At 32.6% G+C, this 17,221-nt stretch overlaps 2 protein-coding genes across 3 annotated transcripts; both read right to left on the bottom strand.

Moving 5' to 3' along the window:
• Positions 1–105: 105 nt before the first annotated feature.
• Positions 106–2,651, bottom strand: LOC132303290 (disease resistance protein L6-like). 2 transcript variants are annotated; one of them, XM_059800501.1, is made up of 2 exons: positions 2,032–2,651; positions 106–1,746 (listed from the first exon to the last, which is right to left on the bottom strand). In XM_059800501.1, coding segments are annotated over exons 1-2 (1,248 nt in total). In that variant the 5' UTR covers positions 2,034–2,651; the 3' UTR covers positions 106–500. The 2 variants fall into 2 exon arrangements, with proteins under 2 accessions (XP_059656484.1, XP_059656485.1); XM_059800502.1 differs by having other exon boundaries at positions 107–1,746; positions 2,065–2,651.
• LOC132304998 (receptor kinase-like protein Xa21) lies at positions 2,114–14,323 on the bottom strand. The gene is made up of 4 exons (XM_059802687.1): positions 13,489–14,323; positions 12,861–13,382; positions 11,928–11,993; positions 2,114–2,610 (listed from the first exon to the last, which is right to left on the bottom strand). The coding sequence occupies exons 1-4, from the start codon at positions 14,321–14,323 to the stop codon at positions 2,114–2,116; spliced, it is 1,920 nt and encodes a 639-aa protein (XP_059658670.1).
• Between the last annotated feature and the right edge of the window lie 2,898 nt (positions 14,324–17,221).

Here is a 17,221-nt window from a genome sequence, read left to right as displayed (position 1 = left end):
AGCTGAGGCTAAGGCAATACTAAACTATTGTTCTTGTTTCTTGAGATGCAAAATTACAAAATTTTGTTAGAAATCTTGCTTATTTATTTACTAATTTTTTTGGTAATATTTTGTTTATCATTACAAGTGCTTCTTTTTTAAATAAATAAATAAAAACAAAAATGGAATTAATTTACCCAATCCCTTCTTTTTTCCTTTTAGAAATTTTTACTAATCCTATTTCACATTTTTAAATAAAACGTATTTATAGATAAAAAATAAAAAAAAAAGTAAATTAAAGAACAATAGAACCGACCTTATGCAAGATTTATTGAAAGTGTTCTAATTATAAAAATGCAAGATTTTCTCACCTAGAAATTAAACATAGAGATAATTAACTAATTTGCTTGATCGTATAAAAAACATGATGAGTTTAGAAGAATATGGAAATGAGGAGTTGATAAATATAACTGAAAATGTGTGAGAGGAGAAATTGCTGGAGATTCTTGACATTAAAAATCCTAAAATGGGCCAAGTAGAAAGATAATATATAAAGGGCTGCTTTTGAGTATTTCATAGCTCATACATAATTGTGTTAGTAAGGTGACAAGAAAATTAATGCATAACAAGGACATCAGGAAGGAGTTGGATCTTACTGTATGCCTCTTCAATACGTCGATGGCTTCCTCATGAAACCACACCCTACTACGCTTCCCCGGCTCTTGAAAATTTTCTTGGCAAACAATATCTCTACCAAGGTCTCTAAGCTGGTCATGCATCCTTAGCTCATTATTAACTCCAATTTTCACCAACGACGGGCGGCGAAGAACTCCAATATCTGTTTTGGGAAAATTCCACATGTGGACAGCAATTCTTTCATCCACCCCAATGAAAAGGCATGCAATATCAAGAAATATTTGTTGTTGATTATAGTTTAATGCATCGTAACTTATTTTCAGCTTGTCCTGCACATCTTTATGCGGGATTCTTTTCAACTTGTTTATTGTATCTTCCCATTCCTCTTTTTCGATGCCAATAAAAAGTGAGCCAATAACTTCAAGAGCCAAAGGCAACCGTCCAGTAGTAGACACAATATCTCTAGATAAAGTAACATAGTCTTCTGGGGGATGGTCGCTTCTAAAAGTATACGTGCTGAAAAGTTGAAGAGATTGATTATCATTCAATTCCTCTGGTTCGTAAGTCCTACAATCTACCTCGAGCAGTTTTAGAATCTCTTTGTTTCTAGTTGTGACAATTATCCTTCTACCTGAACCAAACCAATCACACTTTCCCAAAAGTGCAAATGCATGAAGATGATTTCTGTGATCGACATCATCAACGACAACACGAACTTTCTTTCCAGAAAATCTATGTTTGATTGCATTAATTCCTTCATCCATGGACCTAACTAAGACAGAGTGTCCCTGTTTCAAGATGCTAGATACAAGTTGGTATTGCAAATCAACAAGACCAATGCGTTGTTGAGCTTTTTCTCTAACGTCTGCAAGGAAGCAACAGGATTCAAATTCAAATTTCTGTTGAGAGAGATTGTTGTAGATGACCCTGGCAATAGTGGTCTTGCCGATACCTCCCATGCCATGGATTCCCACAATCCTTACATCAATGGAATTAACACTCAACAATTTCATCATTTTTTCTACATGAACATCAATTCCAACTAAGCATTCATGATTTACATCCACTGAGTTCTTTTTCACCTTTTCCCATACCTCTGAAACAATGTTCTTTACCAGTGCTCCTTCATGCCTGCCAAACATAATTGATGTCACATGTATATGGGAAAACTGATAAATATATATGGCCTATTTAAATTTTCTACAGTTATTTTCTATTCTCAGAAAATTAAAAATTAAAAGTAGATTCAAAATTCATTTGATTAACAAACTGTTGTTAATTTGTAAATTAAGTTAAACTTAACCAAACAAGTTCGTAGTTGTCTCAAAAAAGGTGGAAAATAATGATGATTTTATTTTTCTGTGTGTGAAAGTTCAATATAAATATAGATATATATAGATATATATATGTATATACATGTATGGATGGTAGATCTACAGATGCAATTACCCATCAGCAAATTTCTTCACTTCCCGTCCCGTCAATCCCCCAACCTCCTTCAATGCCTCCTTCCAACCCTGCACAGTATCACCATCAAAATTCTTCTGAAGGCCTCTTCGTAACTCTCCTTCTGCTCGCGCACAGCGGACGGTTTGACGTCGTAGAAAATGGGAATTATGATGTGCTCCCGAGTGGTCTTACACTCAACCATCTTGGTGAGCTCACGCAGGCACCACTCACTTGAAGCATAGTCTTCGGAAAAGATGTGAATGGATATCTTTGAGTGCTCGATTGCGTTGAGAATCTCACTAATATTCTCTCCAAGGCGAAGAGCCTTGTCGTCTCTAAACGTGTGGATTCCTTTCTCCCGAAGGTAGCAGTAGAGGCGATCACTGAATCTCTTACTGGTATCATCGCCTCTGAAACTCAAGAAGACTTCATAGTCCCATCCTGCAGCAGCAGGTGGAGAGGTGGACAATGAACAAGTGTTGGAAGGTGGTAATGAAGTGTTCGTTTCAAAGGTGTGAGAGGAGAGGCTTATGCAGTGATGAGTTGCTGTTATGTTTGAGTGGTTAACAATGAAATTTAACCAAAACAATGATAATAAATAAGTGGGCCGATGTTGATCGGATTTTCACATTGTAATTTGACAAAACAAGGGTGATATATTTGTCATGTTGGTTGAAAAACAGATTATTTTATAATGTGCAAAATTTCTACACTAGGCGTCAAAAGAAGATTGGGTTCATCATTATTGTTTTGAATGTGAACGTGGTAAGATTCAGTGGACTGAAAGTGATGTTAAAGGAACAGTATTATTTACTAGAATAACCCTTGGGAAGGGAAAAGGTTTGTTCCCTGTAACTTCCTTCTTCTGAACTCTGAAGTAAGCTTCCTCCGCAATCAGACCTCAAACCTCAATCCCAACATATACAAATACAAAATATATACTTGTGACTGTGTGTGTATATAGGTAGAGAGAGAGAGAAATGGGAGTAAAATTTAGGAAGAATTTACCGGTTGGTTTGGTCTTGAACTAGTGAGAAATCACCAATTTTATCAACCAAATTGAAACATGCTAACCAAACTCCATTCTAGATGGGCAGAGAGCTGGCTTAAAACTTAGGGTTGCATGATTTTACACAATTCTTCAATACGACTCAAACACGACACAAGATACACGGATTTGAATTTACCTTAAATGAGTTTGAGTCATAAAATGATTAACTCGTTTAATTAATAGTGTCGTGCTAGGGTCGAGAGGTTCAACACGTGTAATTTAGACCCGTTTAACTAAGAGTTTCATAATCATATTAATATTACTCGTTTAACTCATTACCGGTTTAGATCCATTCACTATAGATAAGTAACTCATTTCAGCATAAGCCCTAACAAAAATATACATTAGCTCTTTAATTAATGTATATTTTTTTATAGTATTTTATTATTTGATTGAGTATTATAAATAATTTAAATAATATAATGTTCGATTTTGGTAAATAGGTCATTAAACAGGTCAACACATCTAACCCATTTAATAAACAGGCCAGATTAGTGTTGAGAGTTCTTGACACGATTATTAAATGGGTTGGCTTAGTGTTGACCTCTTCAGTATAATACCCTTAAGTTGACACGATTATGACACGCAAACATGAATTGTCACCCCTACTTAAAATTCTCATTTAAGACCCTTTTTTTAGACTAATATCTCCTTTTCAAGAGTTATTATTATTTATTAATTTCATTTACATTGGCATTCTTATTTCAATCTCTTTTCACCCATTGTAAGTTTCAGCAAACTAAATTACACTGATAAAATGTTGCCCTAAGGAATTTTCCGGTTGGGATAAAGATTTTGAATGAACAATATGAGAGTATTGTCTCTTGCAAACAAAAATTATTGTGACGTCGCTTATAACTAACCAATGGAACCTCTACATGCATTTTCAATTTTTCCAAATCAAGAGCGGAATACATAATGATTTAGAGAATTGGCTATTTCAAAAACATATGGCTAGCCTTTTGACTGTAAAGCCGCTAACTATGCACATTCATTTCAAGTACATCTATCAAACAGTTAAATCCATAAGGAGCAACTCTAGGTGCACATAAACAACCAATGATAACATAGGATAAATTGATGAAAAGTTGAAAACCTTGGTACTAGCACAAATGTCTTGTTATAATCTCTATATTGCCCTTTTGACAACCATATCTTGCTAGATACAGCAATCTACAATATTGCCAAATGTATAAACAGCTCTTCAACCAAGTAAACTCTAAAACTATAAAGCAAACTAATAACAAAAGAGAAACAAATTATTTAAGTAAATTAAAAATAGGGTAAAGTACAACTACGCTCCCTGAGGTTTGAAAAAAAGATATTCAGAGAAAACTTACCTGTTTTTTAGACAAAGACATCCCTGAAAATTCAAAAATGGACAAAGACACCCGTTTACATGAGAAATTGACCAATTACTCTTTGACCGTTTAGGAGACTTTTTTAACTTTACAATTTAATAAATTGGACCAATCTACCCTCATGAACATTTTATGCATAAAAAAAAAGTAAAAAAAAAAAAAAAAAACTTTATGTTGTTCACTTTTTTTTTTTTTTTTTTTTTTTTTTTTTTTTTTTGTATGTTATTTACTTTATAAATGTCCCAACTTCTTAAAAATATAGACGTCTAAAATGATTTTTTGATCCAATACATATATTTCAAATAAATTATATATTTTTTATTACTTCTTTTCTTTTTCTTTTTCTTTTTCTTTTTAAATTAAGATACTTAATTCTTTCATCTAAAAAAATTAAACCAATCTCTTTTCCTTAAAAATAAAAAATATAGTACTAGTATAATTTTATGCATCATAAATTAGATATCAAATATTATGCATTTCCCAACATAAAAGAAAATAGGTACCAGTATAACTTTATGCATCTTAACTTTACGCATGCCTTTGTTTTTTTTTTTTTTTTTTCCTTTGTTTTATTATTATTTTTTCCCTTTGTTTTTTTTTTTTCTCCCCCTTTTTATGTTGGGAAATGTATAATATTTGATATATAGTTTAAGATGCATAAAGTTGTATCGGTACCATATTTTTTATTTTTAAGGAAAAGAGATTGGTTTAATTTTTTTAGATGAAAGAATTAAGCATTTTAATTTAAAAATAAAAAAGAAAAATAAAAGAAGTAATAACGCAATATAATTTATTTGAAATATATGTATTGGATCAAAAAATCATTTTAAATGTCTACATTTTTAAGAAGTTGGGACATTTATAAAGTAAAAAAAAAAAAAAAAAGTGAACAATATAAAGTTTTTTACTTTTTTTTTTTATGCATAAATTGTTCATGAGAGTAGATTGGTCCAATTTATTAAATTGTAAAGTTAAAAAAGTCTTCTAAACGGTCAAGGAGTAATTTGGTCAATTTCTCATGTAAAGGGGTGTCTTTGTCCATTTTTGAACCTTCAGGAGGTGTCTTTGTCCAAAAAATAGGTAAGTTTCCTTTGAGTGTCTTTTTATCAAACCTCAGGGGGTGTGGCTGTACTTTACTCTTAAAAATATAAAGAAAATTACCTAAAATTAAAAACTCTTTAAAAAAAATAATAAATAAATAAACCAAATAAAAAAAATACTAAAATCTGTTTGTGTCAAAAGTTAAGATCACCATGTTTGTGTTAAAAGTTTGAGAAATAACAGCTCTATTGTTGGACCAAATGGAGGAAAGAACATATTAAGATCACCATAGTTGAAATTTTCCAGCTTATGTGAAGGTGTCATAGTCAGCAAAAGCATGGTTATGTTGAAAATTTGAAGAAATAATAAATTTGTATTCGGGTATGTATGGGACGGTTGTTACATAACATCATTACTATTTATATAAATATATTAAAAAAATTACCATCATGAAGGTGTCATAGCGCATGCTTCTGTTGAAAATTTGAAGAAATGATAATTTATTTTTGGGTAGGTGGAAGAGGTTACATATCAATATTACTTTTTATCAAAAAAAATCAACTTCATTGTACAAAATTTTCAATTTATACGAAGGTGTCATAGTCAGCAAAGCAAACACATGCTTATGTTAAAATTTTCTTGTATTGTTTTTCATTCATCATCATTGTCGTAAAATAAAAAATGAACACAATGAAGAAGTGTTCAGAGGTGGTACTGTAGGTGCTAATGAAGTGTTGATGATCTTCTTCAAAATGAACACAAGAAAGGTGAGGAGAATTGCAGGAAGTGTGATGAGACAAGATAGCCAGAAAATAGATCGTTGAATCCACCTCAAATGTGCGAGAGGAGAGTCTCACTACTGATCAGGGGCGGAGCCAATTAAGCCCAGAGCGGGCACGTGCCCCCCTCACTTTACTCCAACCTATTATATATAGGTACATATTTTTGATATATACATACACTTACATGGTAATTTTAAATAGTGTCTCCCTCAAATTTTCAAATCCTTCTAATTTCCTTTTGAAAAAAAAAAAAAGTTGCATATATCCCTTCTTCAAGTATACAATATATTTTTTCTTTTCTAATTTTTTTTTTTCCTTTTTCAAAAAAAAAAAAAAAATTTCTTTTTTTACTTATGTATAATTATGTATTTTTCTATTTTTTTAAACTTATTTCTTTTATCGATGACATTTGTGATTGTATTTAATTAAAATATTATTAATTAATATTTTGATTCTTATATTTGTAACTATATTTTTTTACAGTATTTATTTAGCATATTATTTTACAACTATTTTTTTTTGTTATTTGCCTTTTTGATTTAAAAAAATTATGCTTCCTATTTGTCATGTTTATTATTATTATTATTATTTTATTTATTTATTTTATAACAAGTGCATTATGCCCCCTCTGAAATACAATTCTGACTCCGCCCCTGCTACTGATGAGTTCCTGTTAAGTTTTTTTTTTTTTTTTTTTAAGTAAAGAAGTTCCTTTTAAGTTTCAGTGGCTAGATATGAAAATGATGGGAACCTAACTCTTTTTCACATCGTTTTTTATTTAATTTTCACACAGTGACAGTAATATGCAACCTAACGCTTAATTTTCACGTCGTTTTTGACTTTCTTGTCTACCATTTGGCACATTGATTCATGATAGTGATATACAACCCAACTCTTTTTGACCGGGACATCGTTCAGCAAAAGGCATCCTTTAGTAAAATGCAAACTCTCTCTTGTATTGTTTTTGTGTCTGGCCCTTCATCTCTGGACTTGGTCTTGTTCTTTAGTTGCTTCCTTTTGTGGCCTTTCTCAATCAATACAATATTTTTATTAGGATAAATTAACACTGATCTTTATTAGGATAAATTAACACTCACCTTCCTTAAGATTTGATTTTCACATAGTGACAGTGATATGTAACCTAACTCTTAATTTTCACATTGTTTTTTACTTTATTGTCTATAATTCAGCACATAATTCGGGATAGTGATATGCAACCCAACTCTTTTTGACCGGGACATCGTTACATCTATCTAAACTTTAAAAAATATTTTTTATTATGATTCTTTTTCCATCTATTCAAACTTTAAAAAAAATTTAAATTTTTTTTCTTTCCTTTCTTTTCTAGTTGATTCTAACCAAACAAAGCCTAATAATTAGTTTAGTTAGCTTGAATTAGCAAGAAAGAAAAAGAAACAAAAAAATTTTAAAATTTTTAGCAGTTCGGACGCAGAAAATTTTAGTTTCGGGTAGTTTCCTCTTATACCTTTGTAAGTTGTTTCTCTTCGTTCTTCTTAAGACTCACAAAAGGAAAGTTTTCTTAAACAAATTAATACTCCTATTTTGATTACAACTCTCTTATTCTTCAAATTCAAAATTTTCGCAAAGTAAACTAATCTAATAGCATAGTCCTAATATATAATTCAAACTTCCCAAAACAATAAAATAAAATAAAATAAAAACTATATAAAGAGACAAATACCAAATACGTATCTAGACATATACATTTATTCATAAATTCAATTGTATATATTATTTTATTACTATTATTATTATTATTATTTTATTATTAAATTCATAAGGGTAATTTAATTGTATATATTATTTTACTACTATTATTATTATTTAATTGTATATTGTTATTATTATTATTTTACTATTAAATTCATAAGGGTAATTTTGACCTGTAAAATCATTTTCCTTCCACTTCCATGCTATTCAAACTAATTAAACAATATTTTCTCACAAGTTTCTTTAAAAAAATCTTACTAACCAAATGCATAATAGAAAACTAATTTTTTTTTTCTTTCATTTCACTTTCTTTTCTTTCACTTTTCATTATCAATTTCTAGCTAACCAAACGGATCCTAATTAAAATGCAAACTTTCTTGTATTGTTTTTGTGTTTGGCCCCCTTATCTCTTGGGCTTGGTCTTGTTCTTTAGTTGCTTCCGTTTGTGGCCTTTCTCAATCAATACAATAATTTTATTAGAAAAATTATACTGATCTTCCCAAAAATTTGGGCAAATCGTGTACAGGTGAAACGTTTAAGATTTATTACAATGACCTCCCCTAAAGTTTTATTGTTATGCTCAATGGCCCATTTGATGTGATTTGTCAGTCAAAATGGTCAACAAAAATTTTTAAAATGGCATCTGATATGAATGGACAATAAGAATAAAAAAAACCAACTAATGTAATGACCCGGTCATTTTCCCTCATTTCTTTTTTCTCAAATTTTACGGATAAATTTTTTCAGTTAAATTTTATTTTTCAAGTTTTGTTTCTCGTCACTTGGTGTCGTCTCGAGTGCTTGGAAATGGTTTCCGAGACTCTTTTCTTTGGATTGACAACTTCCTTTAAGGACCGAGTCATTTCTACATTTTCACTTTTTGGACACTATTCACTTTTCGTCTTTTTCCCCATTTGTCACTTTTTGGCACAACCTCACTTTTTGTGCTCGGAATTGATTTTCAACTTCACGTATCTTCATTCTAAGTGGTTTCCACGAAATACGTATCTTTACTTTTGTAAAAAAATACTTTGGTTGCTCCCTGTGTCCATAAGGGTATGGATACATAGTTTCTTCAGAAACATTTTCTTTTCTTGGGGTGTTTTTCATAAATATTTTTTGAAGATATTTTATTTCAGAGGTTTTTAAGAAAACATTTTTAGAAGATATTTTCTTTTTGGGTCATTTTTGCAGTTATCCTTTCTTGGAAGGGCATTGTGCAATTAACGAAAATTATTGCAAAATACCTCATTTTGAGTCTGGATTCTCGTACGGAATTCATTTTCACATTTTGTCGAGTTGGGTACTCTAAAAATTTCCTTCTGGTCGTTTTCCCTAGTTTTAGGGTTTTCGGCTTCGGTTAGCGCTGAACTTATTCGGGACATATCTTTCTGCTCGGGACTTGGTTTTCGACGCCGTTTTTTTCGCTATTCATTTTTTTTTTTTCATTTCGGTTCTTTTTCGTTCACGGTGTTTTACCGTTTGAGAGCGTCTGCGCAAATTTCACTTTCCGGACTCGGCGGCGCCCGTTCGGGGCACTTTTAGGGTTTTACTATAAATAGAATGATGAAGAACTCTTGAAGAAAATTGTTCCAATGATGTATGAGATTGAAGTTCAAGATGATAAGAATTTCTCAAATTGTTTTTTGAAAATTTTTTTGGAGAATTTTGTTATTGACATAGGTTGGGTGAATATGGAGTTATTTTTTTATTCCAAAGAAGAAAGACATAAGAAGTTCAAAAAGTTTCAAAAATTCAAGGAGAGAGAAAATAGATGGTGCGCCCGTGTGAAGAAGATAAAGGTTGATCATGAGAAGGCATAATTCAAGCATTTGAAGAAGTTTCACAAGCCTTACACATCAACGGAAATGGCTAAGAAAATTATAGCAATTTAAGGAGGTGGAACTCAAGACCAACCAACGAACTTTTGATTAAGCCCCAAGATCAATAAGAAGTTTTTTAAAGTTACAAAATCAAGTTTAAAGGGGGGTGTTGAAAAATAAACTTGATTTTAGAATTTTAGTAGTAATTAGTATTTTCAAGTATTTGGTATACATGATACAAGTGTGCATTTCATGGTAGTGGAGTAGTAAATAGTCTTGATGGTGAAGGTTATGTAAAACCAAGAGGTGGGAATGAAACCTCCTAAATACCATGTTAATGGGAGTTAAGCCTAAATGGCATGTTAGTGTGAGTAATTGAGCACTAAAATGTAATTGTTACACCTATGTTCATGTGGCCTATATATACATGTACTCTAGTCAAAGAAATTAGAATATGTTAAAGAATAAGTTGAGATTAATTGAAATAATATACTTCTTCCTCCATTTCTCTTCCAAATTATAGTGAATTGTATTTGTTTGTTCAGCCCACTTATTTCCAACAAAGTGGTATCAGAGTAAAGGCAGAAAGTGATATCAGAGCAAAAACCAACAAGACACCCCTTTAACTGGCCATGCGAGGGTGCTGTATATGTTTATGTATTTAGAAAGAAACAAACGGATATGATACAAGTGATTTTTCGGGTCTTTTCTAACCAACTTTACACCAAACAGTTGGGATTGTTGGGAAATTAAACAGGAAAAAAAAAAAAAAAAAAATCAAACACACACAATGACACACAGATGGTTCACTTAAGCTAGGGTAAAGGTTGCAGGATTTATCAGGATGAATAAATACCCAACTAGTAGGGCAACATATGAAGTGGAATTCAGTAATTTGTGAAGTTGGCTAAAGTGTACAGAATATTAGGCTCCACATCATACTTAAAACCAAAAAAAAATTTCGAGTGAAAAACTTGAAAGCAGAACTTGGATTAGATAAGATTACGTGAGATATATACTTTGTTTTCAATTGTTTAATTTAAAGTTATTTGGGAGGAGGGATAAATCATTTGATGTCATTTAAGTATGGTTCGTCACCAAGGCCCTTGTGCCCACTAGCATCTCCTCTATTATCTTTTCAAGGTGAATGGTATGAATTTGAGGAAAGAATCAAAATAGTTGGATTTTGAATAATGCATGTGAATTTTTTGTCAATGACAAAAATAAAAATTTTAAAAAAAGTATGATTTGGCATTTGTTTTTTCTTTTTTCTTGAGCCATTATCTTTATATGGAAGTTCTAATTTATTTATTTATTTTTTTCGAAAGGTTAGGCAATGTATTACTGTAAGTAGACTGTACAAAGGCCACAAAAGTGGAGAGATGGGAATATATATATAAGTGTAAGTATTTATATAGAGTAGCCCATTGGCTAAAGTATTGTCCTGAGGCCTTGTATGGCCTATTGGCTCAAAACAAAGGGACCAACAGTCGCCAAAAACAATTAACCAAAAAGGCCCATAATAGTTGAAATCAGACGAATAGCCGTTGGTAACGGATGGAGGATGAGCCTGTTAACAATGGAGATTCGATGCACTTCCAGTTTGGCGAAGTGGAGAAGGAAGACCCAGGCACGTTGATCAATCAAGAGGTCTTGGTGGAGGACGATGACCAGAAGTCGAAGCCCAAGCATTCAGTAAGGATGAGAGATCGCAATTGTGAGATTTTCTTGAATCTAGGGTTTCTAAAGCAGAGGAGATGATTTGTTTCAAGACTCTGGATTGCGAGGATGATCGATTCCTGAACACCCTATTGTTGCGTTCTTGAGAGGGCATTTGGCTTTCCACTGGCTGCTTAGGGAGGTATATGCCTAAAATCACTGTTTTCAATTTGTCAATAGTGTTGCTAATTAATCAACTATTAGAAGAGAAACAACTAATATTAGTGTACAACCAAAAAACCAAAAAAAATGTGGCTTACTCTGGAATTAATTCTAAGGTTTTAGGTTCAATTCCAATCTCACTTGCATGTATCGGGAAAGCGATAGATGTGCCTCCACCATTCACAGAGCATACTTCCTTTGAGGCCTAGTTCCGATATCATGGAGCTATAAATAGTTTCACCTCTCAAAGCAATGCAACCTGTTGCAACAAAATTACGCTATCAACACATTATATGTGATTTTTTGTACTATTTTACTTTTTATCCTTGATATATGCATTCTTCGATATGAAGTTAGAAACTTAATACAAGTGGCACATATTAAGGTAAAATTACGATATATTCCTATGGTTTGGAAGTTAATTGTATAAACTAATTTATTAAAGAACTATTTGGAAAGAAATGCCTCTTAAGATGATGTTAAGTTCTAAATGTGCCTTGCTAAATTATATTTACAATTAAACGTAACATAAAATAGATACCTTTCTGTTTATTGCTTTTCTCGGCTAGCAAGAAATTTATGTCCGATCTTCTTTAGTGTTGCCAAGACTTCTACCATGTTTATCCTATCCTGTGGTGATTCTGCACAACAATTCAAAGCCAATTGCATGACGAATTATACACACTGCACCTTAGCACACAGTTGTCCGTCCTCTGATGTGACCAAGTTGGCATTATAATATGAATTATCGCACTAGGTAGTGACTCATTTACCCACAGCTTCAAGCTCAAATCTCCAGCAAACATATCATCAGTGGGCTTAGTTCTTGTAAACATTTCCATTAACAGAATACCATAACTATAAACATTGGACCTTGTGGATACTAGTCCTTTCAATCCCTACTCTAGATCCCACATCAGAACTAATCAAAGGAATTAACATGTGGAAGGAAAGTTAAGCTCCAGTTAAAATTTTGTTACAATAAGAAAGAAAACCTAAATTAAGATTTGAATGAAAATTAAAGTTGAAAGCATCACCTGGTGCAATATATCCCAATGTAGCTAGAGTCGTGGTGTGCCCAATACTCTCTACCCCTCACCTAAGAACTTTTAAATGCCAAAATCACAGTGATGTGCAACCATATCTTCATCTAGCAGGACATTATTGGGCTTCAAATCACAATGAACCACGGGTATTGAATTACCATGGTGGAGATAGTCCAGCGCACATGCCAAATCTATCATTATGTCTAATCTTTGTAACATATCTAGGAAATAGTTATGAGAATACAACCACTTTTTGAGACTCCCATTAGGCATGTATTGGAGTACCAAGGCTTTGAAATGTAGGTTGGAGCAACCACTGATAACTTTGGTGAGATTTCTGTGACGAAGGTTGCACAACATTTCACATTCTGTATCAAAACTCTTGGATGCAACTTCTAGTTGCAAATTGAATACCTTGATTGCCATAATGGTTCCATCCTTAAATGTCCCTCTGTAAACAGAACTCAAACTTCCCGTTCCAAGCAAGTTGCTATCACTAAAACCTTCAGTAGCATATAGAAGTTCTTGATATGTAATTCTTCGATGTGCTGATGTGGGTAAAAAACTCCATTTGAGTTGGAGTTTTGTTTCTCTTTTGGCATCTTATAAATACAAATGAGAAGGTTAAGGTAGTTAAAGCAATTGGCAACAAAATGTAAAGAACTAGAAGCACTCTTTTTGTCTGAGATTTGTGAAGAGAGCTCGAACTGCATGGTAGGACTTGCAACTGTGGGGCACCACATAGTGCTTCATTCGCCATGAAGGATTGATTCGTGAAGTTTGCAAATGGTCCTCTGGAGGGGATCTCTCCTCTTAGCCTATTGAAAGATGCATTAAAATGATGCAAAAGTGACTCCATTGGCTTCGGAATTACGCCTGAGAGATTGTTGTAAGATAGATCCAAGAATTCCAAGCTTATCAAGTTTCCAAATGACATGGGAATAGGTCCTTGTAGTCCATTATGTGCTAAAGAAAGATTGATTAAGCTCTGCAGACCTCCAATTGTGCTAGCGATATCCCCTGAAAATCTATTGTGTGATAGATCTATTTGTATTGCGGCCTTTAGACTTCCAATCTGTGAGGGAAGAGAGCCCCTCAAAGAATTTGAGGACAAGTTCAATTTCAAGATATCTTTGAGGCTAAATAGATTTATTGTGGAGGTTAATTTGTTGGCGCCCAGAAAGAGTTCTCTTAGAAATGTAACATCCCCTAAGCAAGTTGGAATTGGACCAACAAGTTCATTTTCACTCAGATCCAATGAAGCCAAGTTCTTTAAATAGCAGAGACCATTTGGAATGGGCCCTTGTATCCTGTTATACCCAAGATCTAAAATTTGAAGCCTTGGCAACTTCTTTATTGTGGTTGGAATAGATCCAGTGAAGCCATTACCATGTAGACGTAAGAAAAACAAATTGGTCAAGTTACTAATATGGTTAGGAATGTTGCCCTTAATTTCACAATCACCTGCCTGAATATCTTGAAGCAAAGTGGACAGATTCCCAATGGATACTGGAAGGATGCCATTTAGAGGATTTCTTTCCATTCACAATATTCTTAAACGCTTGCAATTTGTCAAGGCAATAATAAATCCCAATTCTTGGTTCGAAGATTCGCTCATGAAGTTGTTTCCTGCTAGGTTTAGAAATTTGAGCAGTTCCAAGTTACCAAGTGAGTTGGGAATGAAATGGTTGAAGTTGTTAGAGGAAAGGTCTAAACGAATGAGTTTGGATGCATTTGAGATTGAGGGAGGGATAATTCTGTCGAGGTTATTCAAACGAAGGTACAATTCTTCAAGATTGGCTAACCTAATACTCAATGGAAGTTTGCCTGAAAGATGATAATTGGCCGCCAATGCAATGCTTCGTAGTTTTGACATGTTGAATAATTTTGAAGGAATTGGACCTTTTAAGCTATTCAAACTTAATTTTAAACTCTCTAGATCGGAAAGATTTTCAATCTCTTGTGCTATTGCACTTGCAATTAAAAATGTGAAGTTTATGACAACATGTTCTACTAAGCTCCCATCCATTGGGAATATATATATATATATTGTGTTCAGTTGCATGAAATTGGAGCCTTGGAATTGGAATTAGAGGAAAGGAATTAAAATTAAAATGAAATTTTCTCCAATTTCACTAATTCCAATTTCAAAACTCCAATTGCATGTAATCCGATACAACCTAAAGAAAGTTAGAAATGCTTGCTATTCAACAAAGACTCTAACCCACTTCTCAAAATCGAACATATAAAAAATAGATAATGAAGAGGATATATACCAGTCAAACTATTGTATCGAAGATGTAATTCAATGAGTGAAGTAGAGTTTCCAATTTCTCTTGGAATGCTTCCATACAGTTCATTGCTGCCAAGATAAACTACTTCAAGCATAGGAAGATGCCAGCTCATACCCCGTGGCAGAGTACCAGTTAATTTATTGCTATCTAGATAAAGCTTTTTCAAATAAAAAAATGTTAAAGACAGAAGATGGATGGTTCCAGAGAGGCCAGCATCATCAATTGCAAGCATCTCCAAAATATGAAAATTTCCCAACTCTCGTGGAATTTTACCTACACATTAATACAAAATGACCAGCAAATCTCTATTTCAAGCATATACGGAGTAATAATAAGAGTAAACCGTTAGAAAATATTCTAGGTTTTCCATTTAAAACAAAGCTGTTTTCCAACATAGCATGTAACTTGAGGCCAACAAAACTGGAACACAATTACTAAAAGACTGCAATGAAACACAAGTAGAGGTACTGTCATGTCTATTTTTAAGAGCCTCCTCTGCTTCATGGCGTTTTACAATTCTGTTCAAAAATCATCGTCTCTATACATAATCACTTTATCCGGCCTGAGATGGACTTTCAAAGTAAAAAATGTAAATTATATTCACCTTTTGGGAAGCCATAAAGTTATTCCTGAGATGGACTTTTAAAGCATTAATTTGAATATATCCTCATACAATTATTCCTCTAAGTAATTAATATACAACATTAATATACCACAATTTTCCAAACTTTCATGGTATGCAAAACTTTTATCAGAATCACTGTGTAAGAAAGATGAAGTCATTGCAGATATGCAAGCACACATGCATGGATATAGTAATTAAGGGAGAAAAAAAAGCAGTATCTATGTACATACCTTTTAAGTTGTTTCCGCCAAGATATAACTCTTTCAGAATGGTTAAATTTCCGATCTCTCTTGGTATTGCTCCACTGAATTTGTTATTTGATAATGACAAGATTTGAAGTTGGGAGCATTTATATAAAGTGGAAGGAATTTGGCCATGGAACTGGTTATTGGCCAGACCAAGTCTGTAAAGTTTTGGAACACAGTAGCTATTATTAATTGAAAATAATTCATCTTTAACTTCGTGAAATGGGATTTGGTCATATTTTTAGTAGTTGCACTATTTCTTCTTTAACTTTGTTGCATACCTTACGAACATGTGCACCCTTTGTTTTTAAATGATGTTAATATGCTTTTTTCCTTTGTTGCCTAGTTTGCAAAAAAAAAAAAAATAGCCTTTGAGATGGTCTTTGAGTATATTCAAATATTGTTTAAGTGAATAAAATAAATAAATAAATAATAAGACTGAATTTTGTTTTTATTTGGAAATTTGAGCAACTGGATTACACGCTAAAATCATGAGGAGCTAAAAACAAAATGCATACTAAAGAGACAACATGGAAGGCTCGGAGGTATTGCGCGAAATTATACAATACCTGGTATTGAACATGTGGTATTCCGTTTAATGAACAAAGATCTTTTTTTTTTTTTTTTTTTTTTTTCCTTAAAACCATCCATTTTTGTGTATCAAGGCAAATTGAGAATTTTTATAACTGTGCATTGGACTTGGTACCACCTATGTAACCTCTCTTAGTTATTACAATCATGAGATGTTATTACAAACATGAGATGTGATTGAACAACACTCATGATCATAATTTTTTCCATTTTGGGTAAGACACTTTGTGTGTGTGTGTGTTGTAGATGATGATAATGTTTGAAATTTCATCATATATATATATATATGGGGGGTGGGGGCAGTTTTTCTTTATTATAAATACATGTCGTAGTAGAGTATTTATTTATTTATAACAAGGTAGAACATATTCAATCATCAATAATGTTTCAGAGTTCTCTTTGCCTAATATTTTATAGATTCAAAGTTGTTCTTTCCAACTTTAAACATTTATATATTTCGTTTCTTCAATTGGTATTAGAGCCTTAATTTTAACCTTATCTGATAGTAATAGATAGTGATGACATCAACCACTTTGATGATGATAATCACGGAGTACAGACCCTTTACGCAACTATGCATACTAAAGAGCAATGGTTTGAACATATTATGTTGGAAACCGCCTGTTTGGATGGGCTTTCTTTAGGCTCAAAACGGGCTTCCAGGCTCAAAAAGTCTATTGCCAATA

This window comes from Cornus florida, unplaced genomic scaffold (assembly GCF_030987335.1).
Source record: "Cornus florida cultivar Cherokee Brave unplaced genomic scaffold, ASM3098733v1 CherokeeBrave_3.0.0_Hap2_Chr04, whole genome shotgun sequence".
In the NCBI taxonomy this organism is placed as follows: Eukaryota; Viridiplantae; Streptophyta; class Magnoliopsida; order Cornales; family Cornaceae; genus Cornus; species Cornus florida.
This window is presented reverse-complemented; position numbering and strand designations above follow the sequence as displayed.